At 52.7% G+C, this 16,260-nt stretch overlaps 1 protein-coding gene across 2 annotated transcripts in view; it reads left to right on the plus strand.

Annotated features, from left to right (window-relative positions):
• RASGRF1 (Ras protein specific guanine nucleotide releasing factor 1) overlaps window positions 1-16,260 on the plus strand; it is a 103,814-nt gene that overhangs the window by 52,614 nt on the left and 34,940 nt on the right. Inside the window, exons 11-16 of one of the 2 annotated variants that reach the window (XM_065871293.1) lie at window positions 3,939-4,002; window positions 6,021-6,157; window positions 8,519-8,601; window positions 8,679-8,689; window positions 10,105-10,132; window positions 15,196-15,448. In XM_065871293.1, the coding sequence (XP_065727365.1) occupies window positions 3,939-4,002; window positions 6,021-6,157; window positions 8,519-8,601; window positions 8,679-8,689; window positions 10,105-10,132; window positions 15,196-15,448 (576 nt within the window). The remainder of the gene's footprint in view (window positions 1-3,938; window positions 4,003-6,020; window positions 6,158-8,518; window positions 8,602-8,678; window positions 8,690-10,104; window positions 10,133-15,195; window positions 15,449-16,260) is intronic. The other variant, XM_065871294.1, reaches the window with a different exon arrangement.

Consider the following 16,260-nt stretch of genomic DNA (forward strand, 5'->3'; position numbering starts at 1 on the left):
CTTGGAATGAGAAGGCCACTGACGGATTTTCTACTGGAGAAATCGTGGGAAGTGGGAAAGCGAGCACGAAGACCCCTCAAGGAGCCCCCAGTGTTGGGGGCTGGGGCGGAGGAGCCAGGGGGGTCCAGACAAGACCTTCAAAGGCCCGTGCACGTGTATCTGAGGGGCCGGGGAGGATGGTGGCACCTGGCTGAGGGCAGAGCAGCAGCCAGAGCCTTTGTCTCATTTCCAACCAAAAAGAGCTCAGAGGGCTTCCTTGGTGGCGCAGTGGTTGGGAGTCCGCCTGCCGATGCAGGGGACACGGGTTCGTGCCCCGGTCCGGGAGGACCTCACATGCCGCGGAGTGGCTGGGCCCGTGAGCCATGGCCGCTGAGCCTGCGCGTCTGGAGCCTGTGCTCTGCAACGGGAGAGGCCACAGCAGTGAGAGGCCCGCGTACCGCAAAGAAAAAAAAAAGAGGTCAGACAGCGCCCCCTCTTGACGCCCTCAGGCACTCACTCCACCAGCACAAGACTCTCCTGCTTCCCGGCACAGCACACGGCTTATCCCGCTGCTGTGAGCTCACGATCCGGTCCCACCTCTGTCTGCTACATATGTGTGACCCTGGAAACGTCCCGCGCCTGTTCACACCTCACTTCCTCATCTGCAAAACAGGGACGACTGTCCTCAGCAGAGGCGTGCACAGATGCAGGCAGGTGCCCGTAAATCTGCTCTGGGAAGTATGAAGCCCTTGCCTCTGTAAGCGACAGTCTCCCTGGCACTGCGTCCATCCCCGTGGAAGCTCGCTTCTGGAGATTTTAAATCTGAACGCGTTGTGGCCTGGAAAGGGCCAGAAGGTGCCCTTAATTAAGCCAGAGCATCAGGGAAACCATTCTTCCAGACCCTGGATGCCTGGCCCGTAACCTCCTGCAGAGCTAATTGATCAAGCAGTGGCCTCGGGGAATATACTGCTGATGTTAACATGTCAACGCATTAGTTGGTCGACTGCACAAGGGGCAATTAATTTACAAACACTGAAGACTCCAGTTTCAACCAAATTATGTATCAAGGAAAGCCTTCATTATTTACTAGCTCTGGAGTTCCTCCTGGGAAGATCTCTGTCCAGGCTGGGGGGACGGTTCCCCCAGCAGGTGGGGGTCAGTAGGGGCAGGTTGAACTGGAGACTTCAAGACGGCTTTTTAGTCTGAAAGCACGTGCTTTTATGTTTGTTAGTTTTATCTTATTTTGGTTTGGGGGGTTGTTTATTTGTTTGAGTTTTCAAAGTCTCTTAGCATATTGGTAAAGAGCATGGAATCTGAGAGCTACTCAAATTCTAGCCCTGCCACTTACCAGTGGGTGACCTCACCAAGCCTCAGTTTACTTACCTGCAAAATGGGAGTGAACGGCTTCCCTGGTGGCACAGTGCTTAAGAATCCACCTGCCAATGCAGGGGACACGGGTTCGAGCCCTGGTCTGGGAAGATCCCACATGCCATGGAGCAACTAAACCCGTGCGCCACAACAACTGAGCCTGCGCTCTAGAGCCCGCGAGCCGCAAGTCCTGAGCCTGCATGCCACAACTACTGAAGCCCACGTGTCTAGAGCCCGTGCTCCACAACACGAGAAGCCACCGCAATGAGAAGCCCGCGCGCCGCAACGAAGAGTAGCCCCCGCTCGCCGCAACTAGAGAAAGCCCGTGTACAGCGACGAAGACCCAACATAGCCAAAAATAAAATAAATAAGATAAATAAATAAATTTATTTTTTTTTTAAATGGGAGTGAAAATACCTACTTCATGGGAGTGCTATGAGGCTTAAGTGAGGAAGTGGGTGCAAAACACATGGCCCCATGCCTGGTACGTAGTAAGTGCTCAACAGGTAATAGTCGTTGTCACTCTTACTTATGTAGTATGAACTTGTAATAATAATAATAATAATAGCAAGCCTTTGCATGATGGTTACTATGAGCCAGGCACTAGCCCAAATACATCATGTATATTTAATTCATAGAACAACCCACGGAGGCAGGTAACTGTTACTTTCCCTGTTGTATAAATAAGGGAACTGAGGCTTCTAAAAACAGCCAGCAAGTGGCAGAGCAGGGATTTGAACCCAGGCAGTCTGGCTCCAGAGTCTGTGTTCTGAAACCAAAGCTAAAATTCAGACCACTTCTTGTTAAATACTCTGCCATTGGAAATCGAACGCCTTCAGTCCTCCTAAAAGGGACTGCTACAACTCCCCAAGGTCTAAAACTACCGTAAGAATTTTTTGGGACTTAAAGTAAGAGAAGGTTAGAGCTAGATGGGCTTTGGAGATTACCCAGCCCAGTGACATCAGTGGTCAGGTTAAGGCCCAACAAGGCCTGGGGGGCTCCCCCAGGGCCACCAAAGAACCAAACAAGAAGCAGAATGCAGGATTCGGGGGCCCACTCTTGATACTTTCTCCAGGTCCCCCTCTGCCTTCCAGGTGGCAGCCTGCCCTGCAGACATTTTCACGTATAGATTAGCCACCTGGCCAGGTTTCTGTTATTGTCAGCTATTATGTTATTTATCTGTTGCTGTCCCCCAAATGGAGTGCCATTTTTTTTTTTTTTGGCCACACCACATACAGCATGTGGGATCTTAGTTCCCGGACCAGGGATTGAACCCACACCCCCTGCAGTGGAAGTGTGGAGTCTTAACCACTGGACCACCAGGGAAGTCCCCTGGAGTGGCTTAAAACAAACATTTGTTGTCTCAAACAGTTTCTGCACATTAGGAAGTCAGGACTACCTAGCTGGGTGGACATACGTGGCCCAGGGTTTCTTACGAGGTTGCAGTCAAGATGGCAGCTGGGGCTGCAGTCATCTGAGGCTCAACTGGGGCCAGGATCCTTTTCCAGCGTGGCTCCCACACATGGCTGTTGGCAGGAGGCCTCGTCCCTCATCTGTAGCCTTCTCCTCATGACACGGCAACTGGCTTCCCACAGAACAAGTGGTCCAAGAAACAACAAGAGAGCAAGCAGGAGGCTGCAGACCCCAAAGCTGAACACCGTCACTCCTGCTTTATTCTCTTAATGAGAAGCAAGTCACTAAGTACAGTTAACACTCAAGAGGAAGGGAAGTAGCCTTCACCTTTTGAAAGACGGGGTATCAGAGAATTCGTGGACGTGCTTTACAACCAGCACAGTGGTGGTTACGTTCATTTCTCACTACAGGATCAAGGGATCTCACACCTAAAAGATGCTCAGACACTCAAGGATAAGAGGCGTTTTTCCAGATAGTCCTAATAATTAAAAGCCAGCCACTGACCTTGAGCTGGGAACAGGCCCATGAGGCTCTTTCCAGACTCTGCCACTTACCTACCAGGTGACCTTGGGCAAGACGCTTAACTCCCTGATCTCATTTCTTCATCTGTAAAATGGGAACAACAACACCTGAGACAGGAATAACTAACAACACCTGAGACAGGAATAACAACACCTGAGACAGGAACAACAACACCTGAGACAGGAACAACAACACCTGAGACAGGAATAACAACACCTGAGACAGGAACAACAACACCTGAGACAGGAATAACAACACCTGAGACAGGTCTATAAATGGGTCCTATTTCCCTATTGGTAACATGCAGGGTTTAGCCTAAAATGAGGGAGTTCAAACTTCAGACTTAGGGCTACCAGGTGATGCCTCAGAGCCGCTGTAGGGCAAGAAAAGGCCGTGCCAGCCAGGTTCTAGCCCCTCCACCCCCAGCCCGACCTTGGCCCTCCTTAGGGGAAGGCGTCTCTGAGCAATCCCATTTGAGCCACTTCACTGGGCTTCCTATATGGAGATAAAGTTCTTCAACTTGAAAACCAAAATACCCACTTGGCAGGTAACGTCCACATACATATGTGGGTGCCGACTCCTCACCCTGATTTTCTGGAACTCTAAAACTAGCACATCTCTCGCTTTGATTCAAGGTGGCCCCTGCTCTTTTTCAGAATGGAGTCATATCCCTCATTGACTGCACTTTATTGGAGGAGCCAGAAAGCACGGAGGAAGAAGGTAAGTGTGCAAGTCATGTACAAGCCTGTGTGTGCTCACACAGACGCACACACACTCACCCTGAAAGGTTGGGCCCGGGCATTGGTGTTTTTTCTTTGGAGGAAAGGGAGGATGCAGGACCCGGAGAGGCTGGTCCTGGGTCTTTAGAGAAGGAGCTCTCTGGCCCTGCAGGTGACAGCCTCCTCCCCCTTCCTGGTTCCTTCCAAGCTCCTTGGGTCCCTGGACTCGGTGCCATTGGGTTTGGGGGTCACACTTCTCAGTGAGCACCCCTCCTTCACGCATCCATGTGCGTGGCTCACTGGGCCACGAGGAAGAGGCTGGGGAGGCGCCGGGCCTATCTCTGTTCTCCAGTGGAAACGGGTGGGGTGTGCAGGGACACACGTGCCACCACCAGAGGGAGTGCAAGGGAACGGTCCCCCGCAGTGGTGTTGGAGTGACCAGGATGGGAGGCAAGACTTGGGGAGAAGGGGGCATGTGAGTGGGGCCCCAGCAAACCAGAAGGGGCTGGGCGGGGAGCTGGGGGAAGGTGGTGCCCAGGTGCTCGGAAAGCCACTGTGTAGGGGTGTCCGTGGGATCTCTCTCCCCGGGGAATCAGAATTGGGGGATGGGCTTATTACTTTAGGTGAAGGGGTAGGGTCACTACTGTCTCTTGATTGGACCAAAGTTGGTCCTCGTCTCCCTCCTTCACTGGCCCCCCAGCAAGGTTCTGGAGGCCCTCCCCTGGGGGTGCACCAGCTGGACTCTCCATCTTTGCCTTTCCCCAAGGTGGGGCTCCTCGAAGCAGGGCTGTGTCTGAAGGACCCCAGATCCCAGTCCCGGCATGGCTTGGGCTCGGGCTCAGGGTTTGCTGGGGGCTGGGGGCGTAGTACACACACACACACGTGCGCGCGTGCCCTGGTCAGCCGCAGTGGGAGCTGGGCTCTGCGCCCTTCGTGACCCTCCACCGGGGGCGGAGCCAAGCGCCCCCTCCAACCCCACCAAGGCAAAAATACATGTGCAGCAATTTACCCGGAGCTCTTACCGGCATGGTCTTCAGTCTTGGCCACAGCTGGCCCCGATTCAAGGGGAACTGTCAGTCCCCAAAGCCCTTTTCCCTCCAGGGCCAGGAAAGGGAGAGAGGCGTGGCCCCATGCATCCCCCACTCAACACAGATACCCCACTTCTGAGGAGCCAGCATCATCCCATCCTCGAGTCACCACACGGAGCGGGCTCTCCAGTGCCCTCACATTCTCAAGTGTCAGCACTGGAAGGGTCGGGGACCTCAGAGCCGTCACAACCCCACTCTGCTTGCACAGGAGGACGTCTGAAGCCCAGAGCGGGAAGGGTATCACCCCAGGGTCACACAGCCAGCAAGCAGAGACCAGAGCTGTAGCAGACCTTCCACAACATTCCACCCCATTCAGGGGACCCCTGATGAATGTGTCCGTGTTGCAAGGAATCTCTGAACTGTGATCTTAGTCTTTCCACATAAAGAGTTCAAGGAATCCTTCGGGTTAAGAGCAGTAATAAAAATACCTAGAATTTACTTTGGCTTTGGGGAGCTCTCAACTGAGCTAAATGTCCAGCTGGGTCCATAAAAGCTTAAGATCTAAAGTTCTCCTCCTGGCCCCTGTATCACCTTGGCGTAGCTGGAGGGCCCAGCCGTGAGGCCAGTTCTAGACCTTGCTTAGCCGCTGCCCGGCTGGGGGTCTTATGAAAGTCCTCCCCGGAGACCTCAGCTCCCCATTGGCCTGGTGAGGGTAGAGCCGACTGGTGATTCCGAAAGGCTCTCCCAGCTCGGAATCGGAGCTGTCCCTGTGTGGTTGTAAGCTACTCTGCACTCTAGGTCTTAGTTTCTCCATCTTTGAAGTGGGGATTCCTCACCTTAAGAAAAAAAAAAAAGATGTTCTGAAATTAGCAAGTGGCCTGGTGTCCTACTGCTGCCTTCACCAGTGGGGCGAGGCAGGTATCGTGCAGTCGTTTTCCAACTCAGAAAGGCCCACACTCATTCGGCTAACTCCGTGTTTTGCACCTGGAAGCCAAAGGATCCGGCCAAGACATAGACCACTTGGATTTTAAGATCGGGGTGGAACCAAAAGATTCCCCGCCCTTCACAGTCATCCTCGTGGCCTCATCCAGACAGGAGAAGGCGGCGTGGACCAGTGACATCAGCCAGGTGAGCGGCATCACTTGTCCTTGAAAGCAAGTGGTCCCTTCATGCCAAAGCTGGTGGGGGGCGGGAGGCAGCTACAGGGTTCTAATGGAAAAGACGTGAGTATCTCTACCAGCCAAGGCTGAGCCCAGCTAGCTGTCCAGCTCGCAGAGTCCCCTGGGCCCCCCGTAGAGTGTGGTCTAGGAGCCCCTTGCCTCTGGATCGTCCCTAGGGCAGTTTTTAAAACTCCAGACTCCTGGGCTCCCCTCTGGTCCCCTCAGATTTACTACATCCAAGTCTCTGGCACGAGGCCTGGGAACCTACGTTTCAGCACACGCCCCAGGCCATTGGTACCACAGAAGAGTCTGTGTAGCAAAGCCAGCAGAGAAAGCAAAGGGCCCGCAAAGCCCGGAGTCCGCTCTGCAGGAGGGAAGGTTTGCCTGCACCAGCGTTAGGGTTGGCACCCCACTGGGAGAGTCACAGGAAGCACAGACCTCCCAGGGACCAGAGAGCAGACCCAGAGGGCTGCGGTCACTTGCAGGACCAGGGCAGAGTTCTGAGTCTGGAAAGAGGCTGTCGGCAGCACCGGGCTGCTGGCCCGGGACAGGCCTCTCCTTGGGCCCAGCCAGGGCCTGCAATGGGTCAGCCCAGCCCCGTCCCAGGAGCACAGGAGCCTCTCTGGACCGCCTGCTCTCTGCACAGTGGAGGAGAGCAGCTGACGGTGGGAGGAAGGGGACGGCGAGGCTGGAGATGGCCCCCTTTCGGGGGAGGGGGCCTGGGAGCTGTGTTTATGGAGAACTGGGGGACAGAGCCTTTACTGTATTTCAGGGCAGTCCCCCCACTCACTCCCTGCCCCTCATTTTTACGCCTCACACCTGGGCTGCCCTGCCTGCCCAGCGCGCAGCCCTGCAGCGTGGCAGCGTGAGAACAACTAGTAGCAGACGTCTGCTCTTTCTCAGTCTTGCCCTCCCAGCTTCAAACAACCAGCGTGAGGGCTTCCCTGGTGGCGCAGTGGTTGGGAGTCCGCCTGCCGATGCGGGGAACGCGGGTTCGTGCCCCGGTTCCTGGGGGATCCCACATGCCGCGGAGCGGCTGGGCCCGTGAGCCATGGCCGCTGAGCCTGCGCGTCCGAGGCCTGTGCTCTGCAACGGGAGAAGCCACAACAGTGAGAGGCCCGCGTACCGCAAAAAAAAATAAAAAATAAAAAAATAAAAACAAACAACCAGCGTGCCCCGGAGAAAACCGAAAAACTGGAAAGCTCAAGCATGGCCTTTTCTAGTCGTCAGGGAGCCATCAAAGGCTCAGGGCTGCTCGCCTGGAGGGTACCCCCCGGGCCTGTGTCCTCTTGAGGGCTGCATCGCTGATACCACCAGGCGTCAGGGCCCCCCAGGCCCACTGATGCCTCCAGGCAGCTCTGATCGGTGGCCAGGCGCCCTGCGTTGCAGGGTTGCCGATGGAGCCAGAGCGAAAGGGAGTCTCAGAGTGTGCACCTGGAGAAAGTGGGCTGGGAAGGGCCACTGACACAAGCCTTCCCCTGGGGCCCACGAAAAACTAGGGGTCCTGGCCCTGACCCACTGTGCCCGCCTCTCTGCTCTCACTTCCCGGTGACCTTGACCCCTCCCCGCACGTACACATCCTCAAAACCAGAAGATACTGTGATGTGACCCCACAGAGTACCCCGTAGCCCGGGCCAAGGAGAGACCCTCTCTTGGCAGAAATGTGAGAGCTTGGGGCAGGGGGCAATGAGAAGGAAAAAGAGATGTTATCTCTGTGTCTTTTCTTTTTGTTTGGGTGCGTACTGTTTATTCAAAGAAAGATTTGGATTTTGAATTTTTTTCAGAGGCTGAGTAAAATGTACAATCTCCTCCCTTAGTGCTGGCAGCCTTGCCACCCCCAGGCAGGATTTTTACTATGGAAAACCGTCTGTGGCTTCAGGATGTGGGCACTGTTGTGAGCAGAGGACGGGGGCGGGCAGGACGGCACCCGTTGAGCTGGCCTCCCGGGACAGAGGCCCCAGGTCACTGTGGATCTGATCTTGTCCTCTGTGCTGGACCTCAGAGGTCAGCCACAGAGTGGCCAGGGTCGGACACCTCCATTTCTGCAAACACCCCGAGGACGTAGGAATGATCATCCCCATTTTGCAGGTAGGGAAACGAAGGCCCAGGGAAGTCGAATACATCCCCAAAAGGTCACCGAGCTGGGGACTTGACTTCCCATCAGAACCCAAGGGATGCTGTGCGTGGACCCTGCCCTTGCCTGGACGACGCCCTTTGACCCTGCGTCAGGCCGGGGCCTGCGAAGCCTCGCTCAGCAGAACCCCCGCTGGGCCTGGGTCTCGGAACGGAGACGGAGGCTCTGACCCGGGGGTCCTCTCTCTGATTCCAGTGTGTGGATAACATCCGGTGCAATGGTCTCATGATGAACGCATTTGAGGAAAATTCCAAGGTCACTGTGCCACAGATGATCAAGTAAGTGCCCTGAGCCCCCTCTTGTCCGGGCTGAGCTCCAGAGACCGAGGGCCACACAGTGACCACAAGGGGCTCAGAAGATGCCGGGGTTCATCTCTGGGGTGTGTTAGGTGTTTGATTTCAGTTTAACTTCTATTTGGTTGATGGCTTTGGCTTCGTTTTTGTAGTTGTTTGTCTTGAAAATGTGGATTTTCGTATTAGGCTGTTCAACGTAGAACATCAGGAATGACATTTCATGCACTCTGTTTTTTTAAGAACTATTTTTCTTTCGTTTGGGCAATGCCAGGGAGGAAGGGCGAGGGGGCTGCCATCCTCTGAGCTCAGCTCTCTGAGCCCCGCCGGGCAGCGCAACCTCCTGGCCTGCACCAGCCCTGCTTCTCCTCCAGCATCTGCTCGCCTGACCCCCTCACGGTGCCCCCCCAGGTGGCCCACTGGTTCCCTGGCCTCCATCTGAACCGTTGAATTCCCGGCTGCTCTGCCCACCTGGCATACGCCAGGACCCAGCTAACCGACCCCAGGCGTGTTGTCCTGCCCAAAGCAAACCTTGGGGACCCACTGCCTCTTTGCTACTTGAAGTGCACACTCGGGGGAACTGCAGGCCGTTATGTAGTGAGGGCGTGAAAGGTCCCACCCACCCCGTTTCGACAGCAGGCCTGATGAAGCGAGCACGCCAGCAGCTAGGAGCTAGCCCAGGCAGGGTCGTGTACGCCAGAGCTTTCAAGCATCCAGCTGACTTTATGAGGAGTAGCCCCACCCCACCCCATGGCTACATTGTTTAACAGCCGAAGGTGCTGGAGCCCAGAAGGAAGGTCTGGACTTGAAGGCACGAGCCCTGGCCCACAGCTTCTGCTCTGTATGATTATGGACAAGTCACTTAACACGTCTGAGCTCGGATCTCTCACCTGTTATTGGGAGATGATAACACCCATCTGCCTACCTCCTGGATTTGTTTCAACGATGAATTTTAAAAACCACATGTAGAATGATGGTTAAATGTATAGTGGGTACTTACTTATATTCTGCAAAGTGCGTTTTGAGGCAGTAAAAGTGAGCAGATGAAACCAAAATAAACTCACCTTTGAAAGAAAAAATAACGGCGTTTTAAACTCTGATGGTGATAAAGGGAATGGAATATCCAGGTCAAAGTGACAACTCCAAGGACCTGTCGGCTCCCAGACTTAAGCGTGGCCTCCTTGGCAGGAGTGGCCCATGGGCAGTGTCCCCCTGCGAGGGTGCCAAGGGAGCAGAGATGAGCAGACGTGGCCTCCGTCCTCAGGGAGTTCTCCATTTAGTGAGAGAAAGAGACACATAGAACTCGTAAAACGCTAGCGGGTGCTACAGAATAGAATTTGTATGGTGCTACGAACGAGGGTTCAGAGAATGAGTGACTCGTTCACCTGGCACAGCTGGGGAAGACTTTCCCAAGAAGAGGACATCAGAACTGACCTCAAAGGATAAGTTAGGGTTTGCTAAATGGTGGAAGGGGAAGGGCATCCTGGGAAGAGGGAACAGCATGTGCAAAGACGCAGAGGCAGCGAAGCACATGGTGTGTTTGGGGAACGATAAAACGTTCCATGGGGCTGCAGGGTTGGGAGAGTGGTATGTCCTATGGGAAATAACCTTAATGCAATTGCGGCCTCCAAGTTCACTACCAGATAAACTATCCCAGAGGTCTTGGAACAGAAAGGCGCGCAGACCCAATTAAGAAGCTTAACCACACAGTCTAGTGAATCAATTTTAAACACTTAGTGAGAAACCAGGGGAAAGAGAAGGGACAGTAGGTTAGCGCCTGTTACACGTAGTTGCGTGAGCTAGTTACACCATGGCCATTGTCCAGCCTCTCTCCCTGCCCCATCTACCTTCCTTGTTGATGGAGCGGCTACAAGGACCAGAGTTGAAGCTTGATCAGTGGATCCAGGGGCACACGCTTGCTCTGTCTGAGAAGTCGGGGCAAGTATGTCTGGCCACAGTGGCAGCTCACCAGTTAGACTGAAGAAGAGCTACAGGTTTATCTATAGTTCTGGGACAGAGGGTAGAGGGTCAGGATGGATGTCGCCAGTGGGTGGCTGACTTAAGACATGAATATTGAGTGTATGCTATGCCTCGTGAATATTAAGTGTAGCTTGAATGTTTGGTGCCTTGTGAGTATTTAGTGCATGCTTGGTCCTTCCACCCCTCCTATTTACATTTGGTACATGAATGCTTTACTTAGTGTATATATATGCCTGCCATGGCTCACAAGCTGTTTGCTCCTTCGTCTGTCCTCCTTTTTTGTTTCTCTTATTTTTTATAGCACGACTGTATTTCCTTAAACAATACAGCGGGCTGAAGAGGTGGGCAGGAGTCAGATAATAGTAACGTGACAGGTGAGGAGTTGGGTTTTCTTCTGTAGGTGTTAGCGTTGCACCCAAGGCGGTGACGCGCGCCCCCTGGTGGCCAGGGATAGAGTGGCAACAGAGAGCCTGGCTGGAAAAAGGCATCAGCGGTGTAGCTGGAGGGTCCGTGGCTGGGGGGACATTCCCTAGATGTGTTCCCCGTAAGCCTCTGAGTTTCTGGCATGGTTCCCATTTCAGATACCCCACCCTGTTGTCAGACTGAATTAAGAGCGTCCTGATTTTTGGTTTGCAATACAAAGAAACATTTAGTCCCATGCACCCTGAGTATTCCTGCTACCCTCCCGACACACTGCATCCTGGCCCTCTGGAGGGTAGATGCTAGTGGCAGTGTTTGAGAGGAAGGTCCCAGAGAATGAAGGTCATCAACCACCAGCAGCCCAAAGATCCAAGAAGTCTCATTCCATCTGCCCTGGGTCCTGAGGCTCTGCCCCAACATGTGACCTCAAGGACAGGTAGACCCAAGGCGGGGCACTCCCCCTGCAGAAGGAAGAAGAGGGAAGCCCTTTCCAATCAAGCCCAGGCCTCTCGATGCCTGGGAGACAGGAATGCCACTTGGAGTTTCGTCAAGAAGTAGTGGGGGGCTTCCCTGGAGGTCCAGTGGTTAAGACTTTGCCTTCCAGTGCAGCGGATATGGGTTCGATCCCTGGTCCGGGAGCTAAGATCCCACATGCCTCGCAGCCAAAAAACCAAAACGTAAAACAGAAGCAATATTGTAACAAATTTTAATAAAGACTTTAAAAATGGTCCACGTCAAAAAAAAAAATCTCAAAAAAAAAAAAGTATTGGGAGAGCAAAGAGAGAGAGGCAGGGCTGAATTTACAGTCAAAAGATGCTTGTGTTGTGAGGGACCGAAAACCCCTTCTAGCAGGGCTGGTAAATATCTAACACACAAGCCAGCCATTTGGGTCAGAATCCGGAATCCGTGGCAGACATTACTAATGGGTCACGGCAGTCTTTAAGGCTGAGCCTGTAATGGTCAACACAGCCCCAGGCAGTTACTCCCAGTCTGGCAGAACTGGTATCCAGGATGAAAGCTGTTTTTATCACTTCTTTATTGTGCCGTCCCATTTTACAGATAGGGCAACTAAAGTCCAGAATAGGTTTACGCAACATTGGAGTTGCCAGAGGCACCATCACCAACAATGATTGTGAGGCTTGCGACAGAGAAGAAGGGGGCAAGGGAGGTTGATAGAAAAGGGAGGGCTTGGGACTTCCCTGGTAGTCCAGTGGTTAAGACTCCCCACTCCCAATGCAAGGGGGCTCGGGTTCGATCCCCGGTCGGAAAACTAAGATCCCGCATGCTGCATGGTACTGAAAAAAAACAAAAACAATAAATAAATAAATAAAATAAAAATAAATCTTTTTAAAAATTCCATTAACCCTTGGAAAAAAAAAGAAAAGGGAGGGCTTTTCTCACTTTCTCTACCCCCCTCCAGTGGCAGAAGGAGCCCAAAAAGAAGGTGCTAGAAGCAAACCCTTGCCAGAGGGGTCCAATAATCACCACTGAGGATGTCAGGTCTAGGCTGAATGCTTCGGGATCCATGGTGTGTGAGGAGTTGCACTGTCCTTCTAGAAGGTGCAGTCCCATGGTGGGGACCTGGCTTGAGTTAAGGGAGTCCTTTCACCCAAGGGCTGAGGGCAGCTCTCCAGGGATGGTGCCACTGAGTCCTTCCCATCTGCAAGTACTTTCTCCTGCCCACTGTCTTTCAGTTTTGCTTCTCTGCAACTTTTCTTCTTCCTTTAGAGGTTTGTAGTCAACTGGCTGGATCCCTGTCTGTCTATTCCATGCCGCTTACATTTTCTCTCCTCACTTGAACCTCTCCACCTTCTCTGCATTCTGGGAAAATTTCTCAAGTTGGCTTCTTGTGTCACTCATTTGATTTTCTGAGTCTGTCATCTGCTGTTACTTGCACTCGTGTCCTCTGGTTCAACACTCTTGTCTTTCGTTTCCAAGAAATCTTTCTGATCTCAGATGATTTCCTCTTCCTGGTTGCTTCTTGTGGTTCGGTCAATGCAATATATATTCTCCTGAATCTCGGTGAAAAATAAAACAGGTGTTTTCTAAAATGTTCTGTGTCTTGCAGCAAAGCTACCTTAGAAGGAATCATTCCTGTTTCTTCAGGATTGTCTCTTTTCAAACTGAAAGAAGAGAGACCTGTGGATGTTTAGACCCAGCTCAGCCCTCAGGTCCTCAGCCCACTATGGTCTGGTTGACCACCAGACGCCTGTCCTCACGTGTTGGCATCCTGAGAGGAATGGGACTTGCTGCCACCAGATCCAATTTGGAAGGTCCCAGGAGAGGACTTGGATTGCTCTGGCTCGGGTTATACCCTCACCCGATGCAAAAATCACTTTGGCCAGGGATGAAGGACTTTGATAGATCTAATCCAGGATGACTGCTAAGCCCTGAGGGTTTCCCTTTTAGTCCAGCTGATGTAACGCAGGCTATGTTAATTGACCCTAATGCTTTAAGAAGCAGCCGAGGTGAGGTCAAGGAGGAGATGACCTCTCCCTACAAAGACTGAGAAGGTTGAATAAACTGCTAAGGATTCTGCCCCGCCTTGGCACGGGGTGGGGGTGGGGGGGCGGAGGTTTATAATAAATGACCATGGCAACTTCACCCTTTGTAGCTCTTCATAACTAAGGGAGGAGAGATGTCAGCAGATTGCTGGCAGAAGGAGCAGCCAGTAACAAAAATGTGTAGGACTTTTAGACTTAGAAAAAAAATTAGACCCTTGGGGATTGAATTAAGCTATTCATCATATCTGCTGACACTTGCTCATGTAGTTTTTAATTTTGGATTGTGAGCTCATTTTCAGTGGGGGGTTTATCTTTGAATGTCTTGTAGAGCCTGGTTGACAGATGCCCTTCCTGAAAGGTCTTGCATTTGTTTCCACCAGTTGCCCCAGGAGCATTACATCCTGTGACTGCACTAATACTCTTTGGGCTTCCCAGACCACAAAGATAGTAGGTATTTGTCTTCCAAAACCACTGGAAGGGCAAATAATACACTCTCGAGGGAGCTTGATGCTCTCCACATGCTCCCCCCTCACAGCCTGGGCTAAAACAGAAAACTTGCAATCTTCCTTTCCTGGTGGGTAGATTTTTCTAGGCCCCCTTTCACTGAGCCTATAACCCTTCAAGGGTCCCAGCTTTACATGGGGGGTCTCACTCCAACTCCCTCCACGCACAGGCCCAGGCCTGGTCTACTTCTCTGTTGAAACCAAGGCACTTGGTTTCCAAGAGCAACAAATGCCCTAAAGGCAGCTAAAGCATCAACTGGTTTCCAAATTTCTCTTCATTTTTGGCCCCTGGAAATTTCCCGTATATTTTTTGCCCCGAGTTGTTTTTTTTTTATTGAGATATAATTCACATAACATAAAACTCACCATCTGAAAGTGTACAATTCAGTGGATTTTAGTATATTCACTGTGTTGTGTAACCATCACCACTGTCTAATTCCAGAATATTTCCATCACCCCAAAAAGAAACCCCATGCATATTAGCAGTCACTTCCAGTTCCCCCCTATACCTACCCCCTGGCACCCACCACTCTACTTTCTGTGTCTATAGATTTGGCTCTTCCGGATATTCCATATAAATGAAATCCTACAATGTGTGGACTTTTGTGACTAGGTTCTTTCACTTAGCATGTTCTCAGGAGTCATCCATGTTGTGGCATATATCAGTATTTCATCCCTTTTTATGGCTGAATAGTATTCCATTGTATGGGTAGATCACATTCTGTTTATCCTTTCATCAGTTCATAGACATTTGGGTTGCTTCCACTTTGGGGCAATTATGAATAACGCTGCTCTGAACATGTGTGTCCATGCTTTTGTGTGAACGGACTTTCTTCATAGCTTGTGAACGTGGCAGTGTATTATTTTTAAGTTTGTTATATTTCATCCAGCATTTCTAAGAGTTTTATAATGTCAGGTCTTCAGGTATTACTGGGAAAAAGAAGTTGCAGCCCATTGTTCCTCAACGTCAGTCTTCCAGAGCTTTCCTTGTTCCCGTCACAAGCCACCCCGTCCTTCATCCGTCCCTCCATCCTTGGCTGTTGGTGCGCTGGGGAGACAGTGATGGGTGTTCCGTGGTCCAGCCCTCGGGGAGCTCGCAGCCCGGTCGGGGAGACAGCCACGGACTCAGACACCTTCAGACCCAAGTGCCTTCTCCGTCCCTCCTCCCTCCTCAGGTCCGACGCCTCCTTATATTGTGATGACGTGGACATTCGCTTCAGCAAAACCATGAACTCCTGCAAAGTGCTGCAGATCCGGTATGCCAGCGTGGAGCGGCTGTTGGAGAGGCTGACGGACCTGCGCTTCCTGAGCATCGACTTCCTCAACACCTTCCTGCACTCCTATCGCGTCTTCACCACCGCCGTCGTGGTCCTGGACAAGCTCATCACCATCTACAGGAAACCCATCAGTGCCATCCCCGCCAGGTGGGCAGGTCTCCTCCTCCCGGGCCGACCCGCACAGCTTCTGGGCCCAGGAGGGAGACTGAGCTGGGCAGCGGACTGGAACCTGAGCTGGGGGGATGAGGGCCCCACCCCCACCCCAGGAACCAAGCCCGCCCTTTGCAAAGAGGTGGGGGAGGGCTGACCTGCCTGACGCTGCTTCTCAGCCCCAGCTTTCTCCATCTCCCACCCTGGGCTCCTGGGGTAGGGTAGAGTTTGGGCGGGGGGGGGTCGCCTCCTCCACAGGACAGGGTTTCCCCACCTTCCCTATTTAAGAAAGGAAAAAAAGAAGAGGGGCGGAGTCAAGGGGAGAGAAAGAGACAGAGAGAGAATCTTATCCCCTCTCTGCTTCGACCACGTCCTGCTCTGAAGAAGAGAGTCACTTTTTGCACACTTGGGGTGGTTTTCCACCTATGGAAGGCTGGCCACCTGAGCCTTGGCTTCAAGGCCATCTTTTCCATCTGTGTTGTCACAGCTCAGCCCTGTGGGGGGCCAACTGGGACCAGAAAGGTCAAGAGACTTGCCCCGGGGCTCCTGGAAGTCTGTGGCAAAGTGGGGACTTGAACCCAGGACCCTGGTCTCGTTGAGCCCATGCGGCCACCCCTGTCTGAGTCCGGGTGACAGGCAGGGCGGAGGTCCCCCCCTTGCATTCCTTTCCCACCTGTCCTCCTCACGTCCCAGCTTTAACCAGCCTTCAGCTGCCCACCCCCAGCCTGGCCAAGCTTTGAGGGGCCTGGTGGGGTCACTGTGAACCCAGGGTCCCTGCCAGGTTAGAGTTCTAAGGGCAGGCACGTCCCACAC

The sequence above is a fragment of the Phocoena phocoena genome, chromosome 2 (genome assembly GCF_963924675.1).
Source record: "Phocoena phocoena chromosome 2, mPhoPho1.1, whole genome shotgun sequence".
Lineage (NCBI taxonomy): Eukaryota > Metazoa > Chordata > Mammalia > Artiodactyla > Phocoenidae > Phocoena > Phocoena phocoena.